This window comes from Trichechus manatus, unplaced genomic scaffold, assembly GCF_000243295.1.
Source record: "Trichechus manatus latirostris isolate Lorelei unplaced genomic scaffold, TriManLat1.0 scaffold00004, whole genome shotgun sequence".
NCBI classification, from domain to species: Eukaryota; Metazoa; Chordata; class Mammalia; order Sirenia; family Trichechidae; genus Trichechus; species Trichechus manatus.
In genome coordinates this window covers 19,305,154-19,322,333 of record NW_004443940.1, presented here as the reverse complement: position 1 = coordinate 19,322,333, position 17,180 = coordinate 19,305,154, and the positions used below count along the sequence as shown (strand labels likewise).

At 36.9% G+C, this 17,180-nt stretch overlaps 1 protein-coding gene across 4 annotated transcripts in view; it reads right to left on the bottom strand.

The window, feature by feature from the left end:
- Positions 1–17,180, bottom strand: part of VPS54 (VPS54 subunit of GARP complex) — a 108,762-nt gene that overhangs the window by 24,175 nt on the left and 67,407 nt on the right. For all 4 annotated transcript variants that reach the window (XR_002824476.1, XM_004369274.3, XM_004369275.2 and 1 more), the window contains exons 12-16: positions 14,347–14,690; positions 11,224–11,353; positions 10,390–10,571; positions 9,497–9,609; positions 1,135–1,198 (exon numbers count right to left, since the gene is read on the bottom strand). Coding sequence is in view for 3 of the 4 variants with exons in the window: in XM_004369274.3 (XP_004369331.1) it covers positions 1,135–1,198; positions 9,497–9,609; positions 10,390–10,571; positions 11,224–11,353; positions 14,347–14,690 (833 nt within the window). In the remaining variant the exon portion in view is untranslated. The remainder of the gene's footprint in view (positions 1–1,134; positions 1,199–9,496; positions 9,610–10,389; positions 10,572–11,223; positions 11,354–14,346; positions 14,691–17,180) is intronic.

The window sequence follows — 17,180 nt, the reverse complement described above, 5'->3', positions numbered from 1 at the left end:
TAAAGTGCTCAGCTGCCAACTGAAAGGTCAGCGGTTCAAACCCACCAGCTGCTCCATGGGATAAAGATATGGCAGTCTGCTTCCGTAAAGATTTACAGCCTTGGAAACCCTCTGAAGCAGTTCTACTCTGTCCTATAGGGTCGCTATGAATCAGAATCGACTCAACGGATTGGGTTTTTGGGTATCAGGTGCCAAGAAAAATAAAAATGGTAAGACACGATCCCCACCTTTGAGGAACTCAGAGTCTAACCAGGAAGACATACACAGAAATAATTCTAATATACTCAGTTAAGTGCCATGATAGAGGCACACAGATTTACAAAGAGAGGAACATCCATTCTTCCTAGAGGGAGTGACTATTTCAGAAAAGACTCAGACAGTGACAAAAAGCAAAGAAGAAAAGTAAAAAAAGAATGCTGGTTTAGATATTGGGACCTAGACCTAGATTAGAATTCTGGCTCCATTTGGGTCACTATGTGTTAAGCATTTAACCTCCTAAGCTTCAATTCTCTAATGTCTCTTTCACAAAGGGGTTGTAAAGATCAAATGAAATCATATATCCACCAACCTTTCGGTCAGCAGCCAAGCGCTTAACCATTGCATGAGCAGGGCTTTAAATGCTTTACATGCATTACCTATTTAATTTTCACAATAATTCTGTGGTATAGTACTATTACTCATATTTTAATTTACAGATGAGTAAAATGAAGAACACAGAGTAACTGCCCAAGGTCACAAAGAGTAGCAGAGACCCTGAGATTCAAAACATAAGCAGTCTGACTCCAGAGCCCACAACTTTAACCATTATGCTACAATACACTAAGAAACCTATAGGAAAAAAAAGACAGAATGAGCCTGGGATAGTAGCAACATCATGGAGTCACTATACCACCTTTAGACGATCCACCTCTAGATTTGTTGCTATATGGGAAAAATTCAACCCCTTTTAGTTAAGCCAGTGTAGTCCAACAGATACAGTATACTACAGAATACATAAACAAAAATGAATCCATACAACTTCCTTGTAGGATTTAAAATTTTTAATCCAAAATTTCCAAATCACATCAAAAGGAAATTAAAAGACCTGTGTTTTAAATAACTGATTCAACTAATAAAGAAAAATGTGTCACTTACCCAACAACAGCATACTGTTGTCCCTCGACAATGAGAACTTCAGCTGGTCTCCTTTCTTCTGTAGCTAGATAGTAAAGCAAATAAACGAGAGAGACAAGGGTACAAGATGAAACAATGTAATGGAAAAAAAAACTTACGCTGGGAAAAAGTTGAAGAAGATAGTGCCTATTTAGGGTCTGGAACTAATCTCATTTCTGAAAATAAATAGCCACTTCCTGGAAAGCAATTTGGCACAGAATAAATAATGTATATCAGGTTTGGAGTCAGAAAGATCTAGATTTGAGTTCCAGCAATACCGATTACTGGATGCATGGCCTTGGACCAATTATTTAAGCTCTTTGAGCATCAATATCTTGATCCATTAAAAGCAGATAACATAGTGAGTCTAAGTCAATGACGGTGAAATAATATGGGTAGAGACAGCAAGAATGGTGACACAGTGTGAACAATGTAGCCAATGTTATTGCATTGTATATGCAGAAATTGTTGAATGGGTGTATGTTTTGCTGTGTATATTTTCACCAAAATTAAAATTAAAAAAAAAAACAAAAACAAAAACAGAAGCCTAAATGTTGACAACTGATCATGCTGGGATTGGAGGGCAGGGGGAGGGGGGTCATTATACTATTTTCCCTGTTTTTGTATAGGCTTGGAAAGTTTCATAATAAAATGTTAGGAAAAAAAAGCAGATAACAATGGTTAATGTTAATGGTAAAGATAACAGTTAATGGTAGGGCCAGTTACTGCCAAATTGCCTATCCTCTAGGCTTGGCACAGGGTAAATGATCCGTAAATAATTAAATATATATATATATATGCACATATATATGTGTACATTATATACAATATAAATAATATATACATTATTACTATTAGTTTGGAAAGGCAGAATGAGCATTTCAACTGGTTGTCTTTTATTATTATTCTCAGACTACAAGTTAATTTCTAAATTTGATGGAGAGATTATATATTTAATTATCAGTCCAGAAGTTACTTGATTTCAGCATGTGGTATTTCTTATAAGACAAAATTCAGCATGTTATGGTTAAAAGAACAGTGGAATGGATTATTACCCTGGATCAGCAAAATTAAATAGATTACCATGGGCAAGTCATCATGCTTCCATAAGTTTCAAGTCCCTTTGAGCTCTAAGATGTGATGTTTCTACTTCTTCTCTTTCAAGCAAAGAAGTTCAGAGTGATATAACTTCTAATCACAATTCACTGTATTTGTGAGACTACACATTTTTTGAATGTAAGGACTGTGTCTTAATTCTTTATACTGCAGAGAAATGTTATTGCACAGTAACTGAAAGAAGGGTCTCAAAAGTCAATCCGCTGAAGTTAGGGCCATGGTCTCATGGGGCAGTATGGTCAACTGGGATAATATAGTTCTTGAAATTTATGTTACCTCCCAGTATGGTGAGTAGTGTCTGGAGTCTTAAAAGCTTATAAGTGTGACCACTCTGACTGAGATCACAATAGAGAGTCCTGGACAAAGCAGGAGAAAAATGTAGAACAAAAAATCAAATTCACAAAAAAAGACCAGGCTTACTGGCCTGATAGAGACTGGAGGAACCCTCAAGACCATGGCCCTATGATACCCCTCTGACTTGGAACTGTAGTCATTCCCAGAAACCACCTTCCAGCCAAGCAACAGACAGGCCTATAAAATAAATAATAACATCTGAAAAGAATGTGCTCCATAGAACAATGATATGAGACCAAAAGAGCAACACTTGCCCAAAAGCGCAAATGAGAAGGCAGAAAGGGGTAGGGAAACCAGATAAAAGGAAACGGGGAACCCAGAGTGGAAATGGGCAGAGTGTTGACATGGTATGGGGATTGTAACCAATGTCATGGAACACTGTGTACAATTTGTTGAATGGGAAACTAATTTGCTCTGTAAACTTTCACCTAAAACACAATAAAAAATTTTTTTTAAAAAAACAAGCTTATGAGTGGCCATCTAAGACACAACTATCGGTCTTTATTTGTCTGAAACAAAAGAGAAAGAAGGAAACCCAAGAATCAGAGAAGGAACTGGACTATAGGACTAACCGTCTACATGAACCACTGCCTCCTCTACCTTGAGAACAGAAGAACTAGATTGTGTCCAGCTACCACTACTGAATATTCTGATCAGGAACATGATGGAAAAAATCTTGATAAAAAAATGTAGAAGGGAACTTAAAATTCTTAAACAATCCAGACTTACTGGATCTACTGAGGCTGAAGGAGTCCCCAAGACTATGACCATGAACTGCTCTTCAGATCTTGAAATCAAACTATCCTCTCAAGTCACCTTTAAACTAAGTAAGAGTTTAGCCCAAAGAATAAAGATAGTCACCTTTGAGTACTGTGTTACTTTAAAAAAAAACAAAACTATTTACATAAGACCAAAGTGTCAACAGCTGTTTTAAAGCATAGATGAGAAGGCTGGGGGTAAGGAGATTAAGTAAACGGAAGTGAAACAACTAGAACAGAAATAATGAGAATGCTGACACAATGTAAAAAATTTTTACCAATTTTACTGATCATTCTGTCTAGAAACTGTGGAATGGAGTGGGTTTTACTGTGTGTATTTCCACCAAAAAAAAAAAAAAGTCAATCTGCTGCCTCTGAATCCCAGCTCTACTACTTCCTAGCTATGCAACGTTGGGAAAGTTGCTTAACCTCTTTGTGTCCCAGTTTCCAGATTTTTTAAATGGGAATACTAACAGTGCCTAGTTCATGAGCCTATAACTGAGATAACACATGTAAAGTGCTTAGAATAGTGTATGGCACCTAGTAAGCACTCAATAAATATTAGCTGCTATCCATTACCTTTCACTCCCCCAATGCCTAGCTGAGTAGCTAGTACTAACTCCACAAAGTATAGTGGATAAATGAACAAAAACATATCCTTAAATTCATTAAGACCAAAAAAAAAAAAAAAAACCCACCTCACTGCCATCGAGTCGATTCTGACTCATAGTGACCCTACAGGACAGAATAGAACTTCCCCGTAGGGTTTCCAAGGAGCGACTGGTGGATTCAAACTGCCGACCTTTTGGTTAGCAGCCGAGCTCTTAACCACTGTGCCACTATGTTGTTGTTGTTAGGTGCTGTCAAGTTGGTTCTGACTCATAGAGACCCTATGTACAAAAGAACGAAGCACTGCCAGTCCTGTACCATCCTTACAATCGTTGTTATGCAGCCACTGTGTCAATCCACCTCATAGAGGGTCTTCCTCTTTTTTGCCAACCCTCTACTTCACTAAGCATGATGTCCTTCTCCAGGGACTGATCCTTCCTGATAACATGGCCAAATTATGTGAGACATAGTCTCGCTATCCTTGCTCCTAAGGTGCATTCTGGTTGTACTTCTTCCAAGACAGATTTGCTCATTCTTTTGGCAGTCCATGGTATATTCAATATTCTTTGACAACACCACAATTCAAAGCATCAATTCTTCTTCGGCCTTCCTTATTTATTGTCCAGCTTTTGCATGCATATGAGGTGATTAAAAACACCATGGCTTGGGTCAGGTGCAACTTTGTCCTTAAAGTGACATCTTTGCTTTTTAACACTTTAAAGAGGTCTTTTGCAGCAGATTTGCACAATGCAACAATGTGTCTTTTGATTTCTTGACTGCTGCTTCCATGGGCATTGACTGTAGAGCCAAGTAAAATGAAATCTTTGACAACTTCAACGTTTTGTCCGTTTAGCACGATGTTGCTTATTGGTTCAGTTGTGAGGATTTTTGTTTTATGTTGAGGTGTAATCCATACTGAAGGCTGTGGTCTTTGACTTTCATCCGTAAGTGCTTCGAGTCCTCTTTGCTTTCAGCAAGCAAGGCTGTGTCATCTGCATATTGCAGGTTGTTAATGAGTCTTCCTCCAGTCCAGCTTTTCGGATTATTTGCTCAGCATACAGATTGAATAGGTATGGTGAAAGGATGCAACCCTGAGGCACACCTTTCCTGACTTTAAACTACGCAGTATCCCCTTGTTTTGTGCGAACAACTGCCTCTTGATCTACGTACATGTTCCTCATGAGCACAATTAAGTGTTCTGGAATTCCCATTCTTCACAATGTTATCCACTGTTTGTTATGATACACACAGTTGAATGCCTTTGTATAGTCAATAAAACACAGGTAAACATCTTTCTGGTATTGTCTGCTTTCAGCCATGATCCATCTGACATCAGCAATGATATCCCTGGTTCCACGTCCTCTTCTGAATCCAGCTTGAATTTCTGGCAGTTCCCTGTGGATATACTGCTGCAGCCGCTTTTGAATGATCTTCAGCAAAATTTTACTAGCGTGTAACATTAATGATACTGTTTGATAATTTCTGCATTCGGTTGGATCACCTTTCTTGGAAATAGGCATAATTATGGCATAAATAGGCAGCTGTCTTCCAAATTTCTTGGCATAGATGAGTGAACACTTCCAGCACTGCTTTCGTTTGTTGAAACATCTCAATTGGTATTCTGTCAATTCCTGGGGTCTGTCAGTTTGTTGCACTGTGGGGGCTTGCATGTTGCTATGATGCTGGAAGCTATGCCACTGATATTCAAATACCAGCAGGGTCGCCCATGTTGGACAGGTCTCAGCTGAGCTTCTAGACTAAGACAGACTAGGAAGGAGGACCCAGTGGTCTACTTCTGAAAAGAATTAGCCAGCGAAAACCTTATGAATAGCAACGGAACATTGTCTGATATAGTGCTGGAAGATGAGCCCCACAGGTTGGAAGCACTGTGCCACTAGAACTAGTAAAATGTTAATGTACTTCTAATAACATATACCTTCTTCTCTTTCAGAAAAAAAAGATTGGGGCAGAAGCAGGTTATGTAAAAGAAATCGCTTATTGTTGGTACCCTCCAAGAGGAAGAGAAAATAAATGGTTCACTTTGTAGGGGGAAAAAAAAAGTACATGGTTAATTCAATCACTCTACATTCACAAATTCACAATTGTTAATTAAAAAATTGCTATGTTTGCTTAACAGTGGTACTGAAAAACTATGAGATGTTCCAAGGCAGAAAACATGTCTTAGTCAACTAGCATAGCACCTGTTCTGTATGTTTCTATAATGATGTCAAATCCCATAAAGTATAAGTCACTATTATGCTTTTAAAATACATACGTATAATCACTCATAGTATGAACTTAGAAAGATGTCTACCTTTGTGAGGCTCTCTAACATTAACTATAAATCATTAGAAATCTGTTTTTAAGTCATTAGAAAGTTATTTATAAAACTTCTGAACCTAGATACAGAAGCATGGAAGTATGTGAAGAATATGGTAAACACGCTTTAAGTTAAACTGACTTTGACCCAGCATGCTGTGATAAAATAAGACATTACATTATCTTTGTAAACTATCCTTGAGACATAAGTATAAACAACCTCCTTACTCTCTAACTCTGAAGAAAAAAATGTGACATTAGGGTAATCTCTAACCCTGGAGGAACGACATAACATATCGTTCTTTGACGTCACACTGGCCCTTATCCTGTGAGGCCAAGGAGAGAATTTCACATATAAACCCTGAATTTCTTTTCACTCACTGAGAGAAGGCAGAGACAAAGGGATCTTTCTCTAGGCTCTTACTCTCTCTGAAGACCAAGGGCCTGCTGAGACTCTGCCTGCTGCCACCGGCCTTAGACTCTAGCTACGAGGGGCCTCCGCTAAGTTTGAGCCGTGGTTAAGCCTTCCTCCTGAGACCTCTAAATATTTAGCCTCTAGCCATTTAACTAATATTATAATTTGAGTCCTGGTGGCACAGTGGTTAAGAGCTCAGCTGCTAACCAAAAGGTAGACAGTTTGAATCCACAAGCCTCTCCTTGGAAATGCTATGGGGCAGTTCTACTCTGTCCTATAGGGTCGCTATGAGTTGGAATCGACTCGACGGCAACAGATTTGTTTTTTTTGGTTTGGTAATTGTAACGGTTAATTCTGATTCCCCGGTTCTAAATGAATGCTGTGAGGTTTTACTTGTGTGCCTTGCCGTGACTACCTTGCAATAAACTAAACAAGCTTATGCATGATAAACCTGAGTATCTCTCTATTAATTTTCTAAGACAAAATCCTACACAACAGCACCGCACATAGTGGGAAGTCAATCAAATACAGTTGGATGAGTAGGTGAGTAATGGTCTTATAATTTTAAACTAGTGATTTAGAATAGTTGGAGTATTTTCTTTCAGCTTTTGTTTTGCTAATTTCATAAAATTAATATGAAAAAAATTATAACCACCACTCAACACTGTTACCTACTGAAAATGATCTACAGTTAGTTGCCGTGGAGTTGATTCCGACGCATGGTGACCCCACCTGTGCAGAATAGAACTACCCCATAGGGTTTTCAAGGCTGTGACTTTCTGGAAGCAGATCACTAGGCCTGTCTTCCAAGGCACCTCTGGATGGGTTCGACTCGTCAGTCTTTCAGATAGTAGTCCAGTGCTTAACCATTTGTGCCACCAAGGACTCCTAAAATGATCACTAGGTAAGAAAATACTTAATTCTTTTGATTCCTTATCTACCTTATGTGAACTGATCTACTTTATACCTGTCCTTAAGCCCTTTCCTCTTGTCACAGTGGTAGAAGAGGTAGTCTTTCTCCTGAACTCTGGTTCATTTCAGGAGCTGTGCCCGACAAATCACACTTTTTCACCTCTATCTTGTATAAACTTTCTTCCTCTTCTTGTAAAGCATAAAAATATAATTCAGTTTCTTCCACTTTAAAGAAAATTTTTTTCTCAACTCTCTGAGTGGATTAAGATAACAATTTCTCTTTTCTCTTTAGGTACCACTTTATCATTCACTTTCCTTCACAGCCAAACTTGTTGGAAAAGTAGGCTACACTAGTTGTCCACCTTTCTCCTCACCTTTCACTTACTTAGCAATGAACCATAATCTGACTTCCATCACTCTACTGAACTGCTAAAATTGCAAATAATCCCTTTTCTGCCAAACAAATAGCCACTATCTGTATTTTACTCGGCCTTACTATTAAAATGTAGTTACTTTCGGTACAAATGTGAATTATACAATTTGAAAATATTTCAGTGTAAAAATATTAAACTTTCAGTAAGTGCACAAAATGTGAAACAATGGCAATTGCTCTCTCCATAAGAACTTCACAAATTTCATAATTTCAAGCTGGTATTACAGGATGTGTTGTAAATCAGCTTACATTATTATCACATGGTGACGACTCTTTAACTGGTATACAAAAATATCTCCCAGCCACGACATCCATTTCATATGAAACCCAACCTGTATTTGTTAACAATGATAATTCTTTCCTTGAAACTCCAATTTTACTTTTATGTTCTTCTGGATTTCTTCCTTCTTCTCTGGTCTCTTAAGCTTTTGGCTGCTAACCAAAGGGTCGGAAGTTCAAACCCACCAGCCGCTCCTTGAAAACCCTATGGGGTAGTTCTACTCTGTCCTACAGGGTCACTATGGGTCAGAATCAAATTGACGGCAAGGGGCCCCCCCCACCCCGGCCTCCCCTTTTCAGTCTCCTTCATAGTCCTCTTTCTTGAAGATTCTTTATAGTTTTCTCTATCATATTACTATTACACGACTTGTGATTGCTAATGTATTTTTTTTTGGTTTTGTTCATTAGACTTAGTCCCTTTAAAGTAAAATTGTAATTTTTATCTCTGTATCAATATCTAGGAGTCCCTGGATGGTGCAAATAGTTAATGTGCTCAGCTACTAACTGAAAAGTTGGAAGATTCGAGTCTACCCAGATGCTCCTCAGAAGAAAGGTGTAGTGACCTCTTCTAAAAAATCAGCCACTAAAAACCCTATGGAGCAAAGTTCTGCTCTGACACACATGGGGTTGTCATGAGTAGGCATCGACTCGACCGCAACTGGTTTGCTTTTTGGTTATCAATATCTAACACAAAGTAAAAGCTTACTAGTATGCATGTCTCTAAACTCAACAATATGGTACAGTGATTAAGAATACAGCTATGAAATCACATAAAGCTGTCTTTAAATATCAGCTCAACATTCAAGACTTTGGACAAAATTCCTTAACCTCTCCAAGGCTCAAATCTCCTCATTGTTAAACAGGGCTGTAATAGTATCCTCCTTCTAGGTTGCTGTGAGGATAAACTAAGGTAATGTACGTAAAGCTTATGGGTCAGTCTCTGGGACATGGTTAACACTCAATATATATTTGAAATTATTATTATAAATTACCATAAGTACTTTCCCTGTCACCTATTTACTGACTAAACTGGGAATATTAGTTCTAGGTTTTTTGAGAGGCATTTCCAATTAAAGAAATATTAAACAGTTATATGAAATGAATAAACATAATACACAACTGGAAGAAAGTGTGAAAGAATACACATACCCCCTGATTTTTTTTCAGGTAAAGTAATCTTTCCACCTGATATAGAATCAACAAGATCCTGAAATTCTGCAGGGACATCAGCTTGCTTCCAGCGTTCATTGTCTAAGAGGAGGCTATTCAAAAGTGGAAAGAAAAGAAGATGAACGTTAATATTTCACTGCCATCTTCCTTGGTTGAACAGAAAAGAAAAAAGAGCTGAGCAAGCACCTAAGACTTTTAAAAGTGCTGAGCACCTTAGTAAACTGAAATCATTTGGATTGTAACTAATGTCACAAAACAATACGTGTATAAATTTTTGAATAAGAAATTAAGCTGAGCCGTAAACTTTCACCAAAGCACAATTGAAAAAAAAGAAAAAGTCACCTGGGGATCCTGTTAAAATGGAAAAAAAAAAAAGATCGTTGTAGGCACCTTGGGAGAAACTATGTCGAAAAGTTAACAATGGTTATCTCTGGATAATGGGGCTAAGGATTAGGGTTTGTTTTAAACTTTACTGAGGTATAATTTATAGACAGTAATATGCACTAATGGGTCAAAAAGAAAGAAGAATTAATTTATAAACAGTACCAATACTTTAAGAAAATATTTTCCTATTTATATCCCTTAGCCTAACCAAGAACAGTGGTGAAACATAATTTACTTCACTTTGAGTGGGAAAGAAAAAGTCAGCCTATTAAGGAGCCTCCTCATAAATATTCTAATGGAAACAAATGTCCTAACCTCACTTTTAAAAGCCAAGAAATGTGATTTTATTTCTATAATCTGCCTTTAATAAAAACAAAAAAAAATTATAAGAGCTTTTTGGTTGGTAAATCTACAAGTGTCTTGTTTTACACTGTGTTTTGTAAAGAAAAGGGGAAAAACATTGGCAAATAGAACGGATATGGTGATACCTGAGCTTGGTTTTTCTCTCTTCATGAAACCTATTTACAAATTTATTAGCTTGGCTCTGAAGTGCTCCAAGTAATGACATACTTTTTCTTCCACAGATCTGTTCAGTGTCTAAAATGAATGTTTCCATTAATCTAGAAAGTGTTATGAACTCCGTGGAATTTAGCTTCTCAAGAAAACCATCCTAAATTTTGAAGATAACACAAAAATTAAGACGAAGAGTTAATATAACATCGAGCATGGATGAGCTATAAAACCAATTTAACAAGTTTTAATAAGCCTAAAACAGAAATTATTTTTTATCACTTTTAATGAAATCTCCCAAAACTTTAGCCCCAGAAATTGCATACAAAAAGCTTAACAAGTCTAAATTTGATTCTAAACTCTTTAAAGCTAATACAGTAACTCAAATGAATTCAGGCCATAAACTATAAAATTTCACAATATTGAAGTTTAACTTATTTATCAATAAAAGTCTGGCCACACACACACCATAAACACACACACACACACACACACACACACACACACACACTCATAAAACAGCATATTAGTGTTCAAATTAATTATTAAGGTATTGTATTTAAAAATAAATCCTTTAATCATTTATTTGAAAAGAATGCTTTAGTAATTTTTCCTATTTCTCCTATTTGGATTATTTTACATCTCCCTAACATGGCACACCAGCAATGCTATTAACTTTATTACATATTAAAAATATAATATACACTATGGGGAACACAGCGATACAAGCAAAGACATAATTCCAGATCTTCAAAACAAATTATATCATGTATAAAATATAAAATATCTAAAGCTTTATCAAAATAACTAACCTTTGCTCTTGACATGAGAAATTTGACCGCTCGATCATGGCATATGTCTGAGGCACTATACAATAACTCCTGGATATTATTTGCCAGTTTTCCTAGCTCCAAGTCAGTTAACTTCATGTCCTCACTGACCCTGAAAATGATAAAATGAGATTTGGTCAGGTAAAGTTTTGAACACATTGTTCTCTATAGGTGATGTATCAATTAAAAGGACAAAAAGCTATAAAACTCATATTTGAGAAAAAATTCTGTCATGTGTCAAATACTTCAGAGCTTCTGTGTTGAAGTATCACTTAAAAATGCTCAGATAATGCAAACAGATATTACTCAACCTTAAAAAAAACAATAAGGAGGCTTGGTGGCACAATGGTTAAAGCGCTCGGCTGCTAACTGGAAGATCAAGGGTTCAAACTCGCCAGCTGCTCCACGGGAGAAAGATGTGGCAGTCTGCTTCCGTAAAGATTACAGCCTTGGAAACCCTATGGGGCAGTTCTACTCTGTCCTATAGGGTCACTATGAGTTGGAATCAACTCAGTGACAATGGGTTTGGTTTTTAGGTTTATATAAGAATAATTTTCTCTCTCTGCTGTAGTAATTTAAACATTTAGTTTAGGCTATGATTGGAAATTGTACAAAAATAACAGCAAAACATATACATATATACATAGTTTAGGTACAAGGTGGTAGGAGTGACAGGAGAGGAGTTGCACACAGGCACCCAGATGACACAGTGAAAGGAGGAAGGAGGACGGGATGTTGTTTCATGGCAAAGAGTCCCTCTTTTGACTTGTAATTATAAATGAGAGTTAATATTCAGTTCAACTCAACTAATATTTACTGAGCATTTACTATGTTTAAAAGTGCTAGGCACTCGAGAGGATACAATAGGTTGCTGCCCTCAAGGAACTCAGAAGCAAACAGTAGTGTTTATAAGATGTAATATATTTTTTCCAATTTTCAAACAGAAATGCTGAGTTTTTTTTCTGTATATATTTTCCTCCTGGTGCATATATAAAAAGCATTGATTCCATACTAACAGTTCAGTTTAGTGTTACTAGGAGTATGGTTAAGTAATTTAATATTTTTTCTCTTTGGGTTGAGATAAAATAATTTTCAAAGATATTACAAAGAAGCTCTGATGTATGTTAATTTGAGGTATTAAAGTTATTACCTGCTGTCCTTCACAATTATATCACTAAATTTATTTACTAATACTTTAAGATAATAGAAGACTTAATATTTGTATAGTACTCCCAGAAACATCATCGTGTTCAACTGTCACACTGTGAGGCAGGTAGATGAGTACCTACTTTACAGATGAGGGCACTGTATCTTATAAAGTTTAAGTGACCTACCCAGGGTCACAAGGTTAAGGGGGTGGGACTAAAACCCAGAACAAGTCTAATTCTATCTCTATTGTGCTAAACTTCCTCTGTTCCAATGTTTTACTTCTATATATGCAGTCTAGTACTGTTTCAATACCAGCTCCCACAAAAATGTCTGTTTAAATTCCAAATTCAAATTTACTATTGAAGGAGAGTTTTATTTTTCGAAGGACTTCTAAAATTTTTCCCTCAGGTCTTTCAATATCTGTCCTTTCAATATCTGTTCTCTCTTCTGCCACAATAATAATTTTAGTTGGGCAAATGGCCAATAAGCTAAAAACTCTACTTCTCAAGCCTTCTTTACAGCTAACGTAGCCATGTGACAATATTCTGGCCCCTGGGATGTGTTCAAAGTACTGAGCGCACATTCTGGATTGTACTCTTAAAAAGAAAGGAAGGAGAAAACATAAACAAATCTATGTGAAGGCAACAGAGAACTAACAAGGCAGTGAAGAATTACAGAGCCAAGATCCAGAAGAAGAAGAACACCCAGATATGTGAGCCTGGCACATAGACTCATACCTCCAGGTAACTGCTGATTACAGAAGAGACTGATGAGAGGCTAAAAACAATTTTTTTTGGAGGGGTTTGGCAGGTGAGGAACAATTTTTTGTGGTTTAGGTGAAAGCTTACGGAGCATATTAGCTTCCCAATCAACAATTTGTACACAGCTTGTTTCGTGACATTGGTTGCTAACCCCTGAATGTGTCAGCGTTCTCCCTACTTTCACCCTGGGTTCCCTGTGTCCATTTGCCCAGCTTTCCTGCCCCGGCCTTCCTTCTGGGCAAATATTGCCCTTTAGGTCTCATACAGTTGATTGCTCTGTAGTGTACATTCCTCACTGGTGTTATTGTTCATTTTATAGGCCTATCTATTGTATGGCTATAATGTGATCTCAGGGAGTGATTTCAGCTCCAAGTTTGAAAGGTGTCTAAGGGCCATAGTCTCAGGGGTTCCACCAGTCTCTATCGACCAGTAAGTCTGGTCTTATTTATGAGTCTGAATTTTGTTCTATGTTTCTTTCCCACTCTGTCTATGACCTACTATTGTGGTCCTGGTCAGAGCGGTTGGTACCATCTAGTTTTTCTGGTCTCAGGCTAGTGGAGACTGTAGTTCATGTGGTCCTTAAGTCCTTTAGTCCTTTGGACTGTTTTCTTGAGTCTTTGGTTCTCTTCACTCTTCTTTGCTCCAGATGGGAAGAGATCAATTCTTGTATCTTAGATGGCTGCTTGCAAGCTTTTAAGACCCCAGGGCAAATTTTATGACATCTATATTTTACCACAATTTAAAAAAAAATGATACAGTAACTAAGCCTATTTTACTTAATGATACAGACAACTGAACAAAGTAGTCCAGAAACAACCCCACAAATAAATGAATATTTAATTTATGACAAAGGTGTCACTACAGAACAATGGATAAGACAGCCTTCTTAATAAACAGTCATGGGTTAAATGAATTTCTATATTGGGAAAAAGGAAACTCAAACTCATACTATGCACAAAAATCAATTCCACAATTCCCAATTACTTCTAATGCTCACCTCCTTACTTTTTACACATTTTCACAAAAAAAAAAAAAAAACAAGTTCTGTGAAGGTGATATATTTTTGTTAAATTAAATTCCAAGACCAAAGTTTACATGTTTTTTTCCAATAAAATGAATAATCAACCTTATTGAAACCATTACTAAAATGACTCAAAGTCTTGTCCGTAAATTTAACAGTAGGCTCTATACTCACATAATATCCACACCTCCTGGAGTAACAGATGATGATGTCTGCTCTTTGCTGGATGAAGAATCAGTAGTACATTCTGGTTCAGACACCGAATCACTGCTGCAGGGCTCACTATTTGGAGATGCATTTCTTTGAGAGGTAGCGTCCACTGCTGTAGGTGTTAATTCACCCTCAGTGAATGCATCACTTATAAACATGCCTTCGTGGATTAAATAAGCCACCTCTGTGTCCAACGAATTGTCCTTTGCAGCATTCTTCCCTTGTGAAATCTCCTCCTCCAATTCTCTAGTCCTTTGGTTTTTGTCAAGAACTGAGAGAACAACACTATGAATGATATTTAATGTTGCCTAGAAAAAAGCAGGATCATTTTTAAAGGACTTAAAATATCTTGCACCTAAAGTTCCCAAACGTGAATTCTGTGCACGTAATTTTGAACATTTTACGATTATAAACGAGTTAAAATTATGTATATTGGAACGTCTACTAATTTTTTATTGTACAATAAAGGTGACCTGTGAAAACGAACTGCTCAGGAGAATTTAGTTTAGTTCACTAACACTTAGGAACAGAGTTCCTGTATTTCAATTGATTTTATAAATGGGAATCACCCTAAAACATATTGCACATTTCTCTAACCTCTTAAACAGGTTACATTCAACATACTTTAACTTGCCTATCAGAGCCGTATCAGTTGATGTGCCTGACTAAAAGATAAAAAATCCGCATTCCTTATCATGTCTAGCCCCTGTCCACCGCTCCTTATCTTATAACTTCCATCATTCACTAATTTCCAGACATTCTGGTTCTCTTTCTGTTCTTCTAACATTTCAAGATCATTCCCACTTTGCTGTTTCCTCTGCCTTGAATGCTCTTCTCCTTGAACTCTGCATACATAGTTCTTCTCATCTCTCAAATTCTGACACAAGTGTCATCTCCTCAAAGAGGCTTTCCCTGATTCTCATCCAGCAACTCTATCCTATTACTCATTTTTAAAATAACATTTATCACTACCTAAAATGATCTGTTTATTTGTCTCCTTCCACTGTAATGTTAGCTCTATAAGAGACACTAACCCTAATGTCTACAATAGTGTCTGGCACATAGAAGGTGATCAATAAATATTAAAAGCTAAGTGCATGAATAGTAGATTTATGTAAATTAGTGTCTTTATGGATTATTAAGAAATAAGAGGTTATTTACCTACTTTAACATTCATGAGAACATTCTAATAATGTATTGTTCCATTCCTCAAAGCCCTTGATTTCTTTTTCAGGATCTACATGGTTTTAGGGAAACAGGTCTCCAAAGACAGGTCAACTTCAGGTCTCCAAAGATAGAACAAGGGTCTAAGCTAGTCAAATCAGCACATGGAAGTGCTGAGCTTAATGCTACTAAAGAAAATATAAAGAAGACAGACTGAAAACTGCAGAGAAACAAAGCCGAAGCTTGATGAATCATAAACCTCTCTATCAAGCATGTACAGGCTACCTCTGGATATTTTTCAGTCATCTGAGCTAATAAATCCTCTTAATTGTTTAAGACATTCTGAGCTGTGTTTCCTATTATTTGGAACTGTAAGTATTCTAAGTAATTCAATAACCCATACAGTATATAGCAGAGATTGGGTGCCCTCGAAGGCTAAGGTATCAAAGTGTCTATGGATACTGCTTTTTTTTTTCTCTTTCTTCATTGATCATTAACTTTTTCTCTACTGTCACAGATTTGCTGCTTGCTACCCTCCATCATTGCTGCTTTTAATCCCCACTATTGTCTTAATCTTTGATGTGCCTGCTTCCCTCACCTTTACTTTCTCTTTCTTCTCCTCATCTCCCGTCTCATTGCTTTTCTTTAACTTTTTTGCTTATAAAAAGACCATGATGATGGACATGGTCTTTCCCTCCCTAATATCTATTCTGTACCTCCCCTATGGTACAGCAGCTATACAATTTGGGAAGAACTAAGCACACATTCCAGCTTCAGGTATGGGTTGTAAATAGCTCAAACAATGTACTCCCAACCTCTTTGCCTCCATGACTAGTTCAGAGATGAAAAGACAATCCAGACCTAACCCAATCAGTGCATGCCATTTCCCTGACCACAATGACTGGACATGTGAACTAAACTGGTCCAAGCCAACTGAAGCCAGGGACTTTCATTTGATGATGGGGAAGAAAAATTCTCTTGTTCTAGAGGGCGTGGTAAGCAGACGTGGCAGACCAGCGACTGTTGTAGTCATTTTGCTACCTTGAGGTTGGGTCAGTCTAAAGATGAAGCCAACACAAAGAGAAAGGTAGAACTGAATTAATAAAGAACATGAGCTGGAAAGCCAGGATCAAACTAGGCCTGAAACCTAGCTTACTCTTAGACTAATTTTAATTACTTGGGCCTATATATTTCTTTTATTGTTCAAACTAGTTTGATTTGAATATTTTGTCACTTTTAACTGACGACATTTTAGCTGATAAAATAATATATTTTCCATAAACAGCGTATCAGGTGTTCTCTTAACAATTCTTCTTTGCTGTTTTCACTATAGTTTAAGAGGTTTTTCTAATTATTTTTTCCAAGTCCAGAGCCATTCTTGCTGATCTCCAAAAAATCAGATTTTCCAGGCATAACAGGTTTAACAATAGGGGCATAACTTACTTTCTGAACTTATCTATTACAGCAGTCTGTAGTCACGTTCATTTCAAAAACACCAGAATAACTAGACAAAATATAATTTTCCAGCCTTAAGAATAGCGTGAATAAATAAAATACTGCGGTAACCATGTTGATGTCTCAAAATAATAGACCAAGATTAGTTCTCCACATAACAAAATAAAAATTTAAGAACT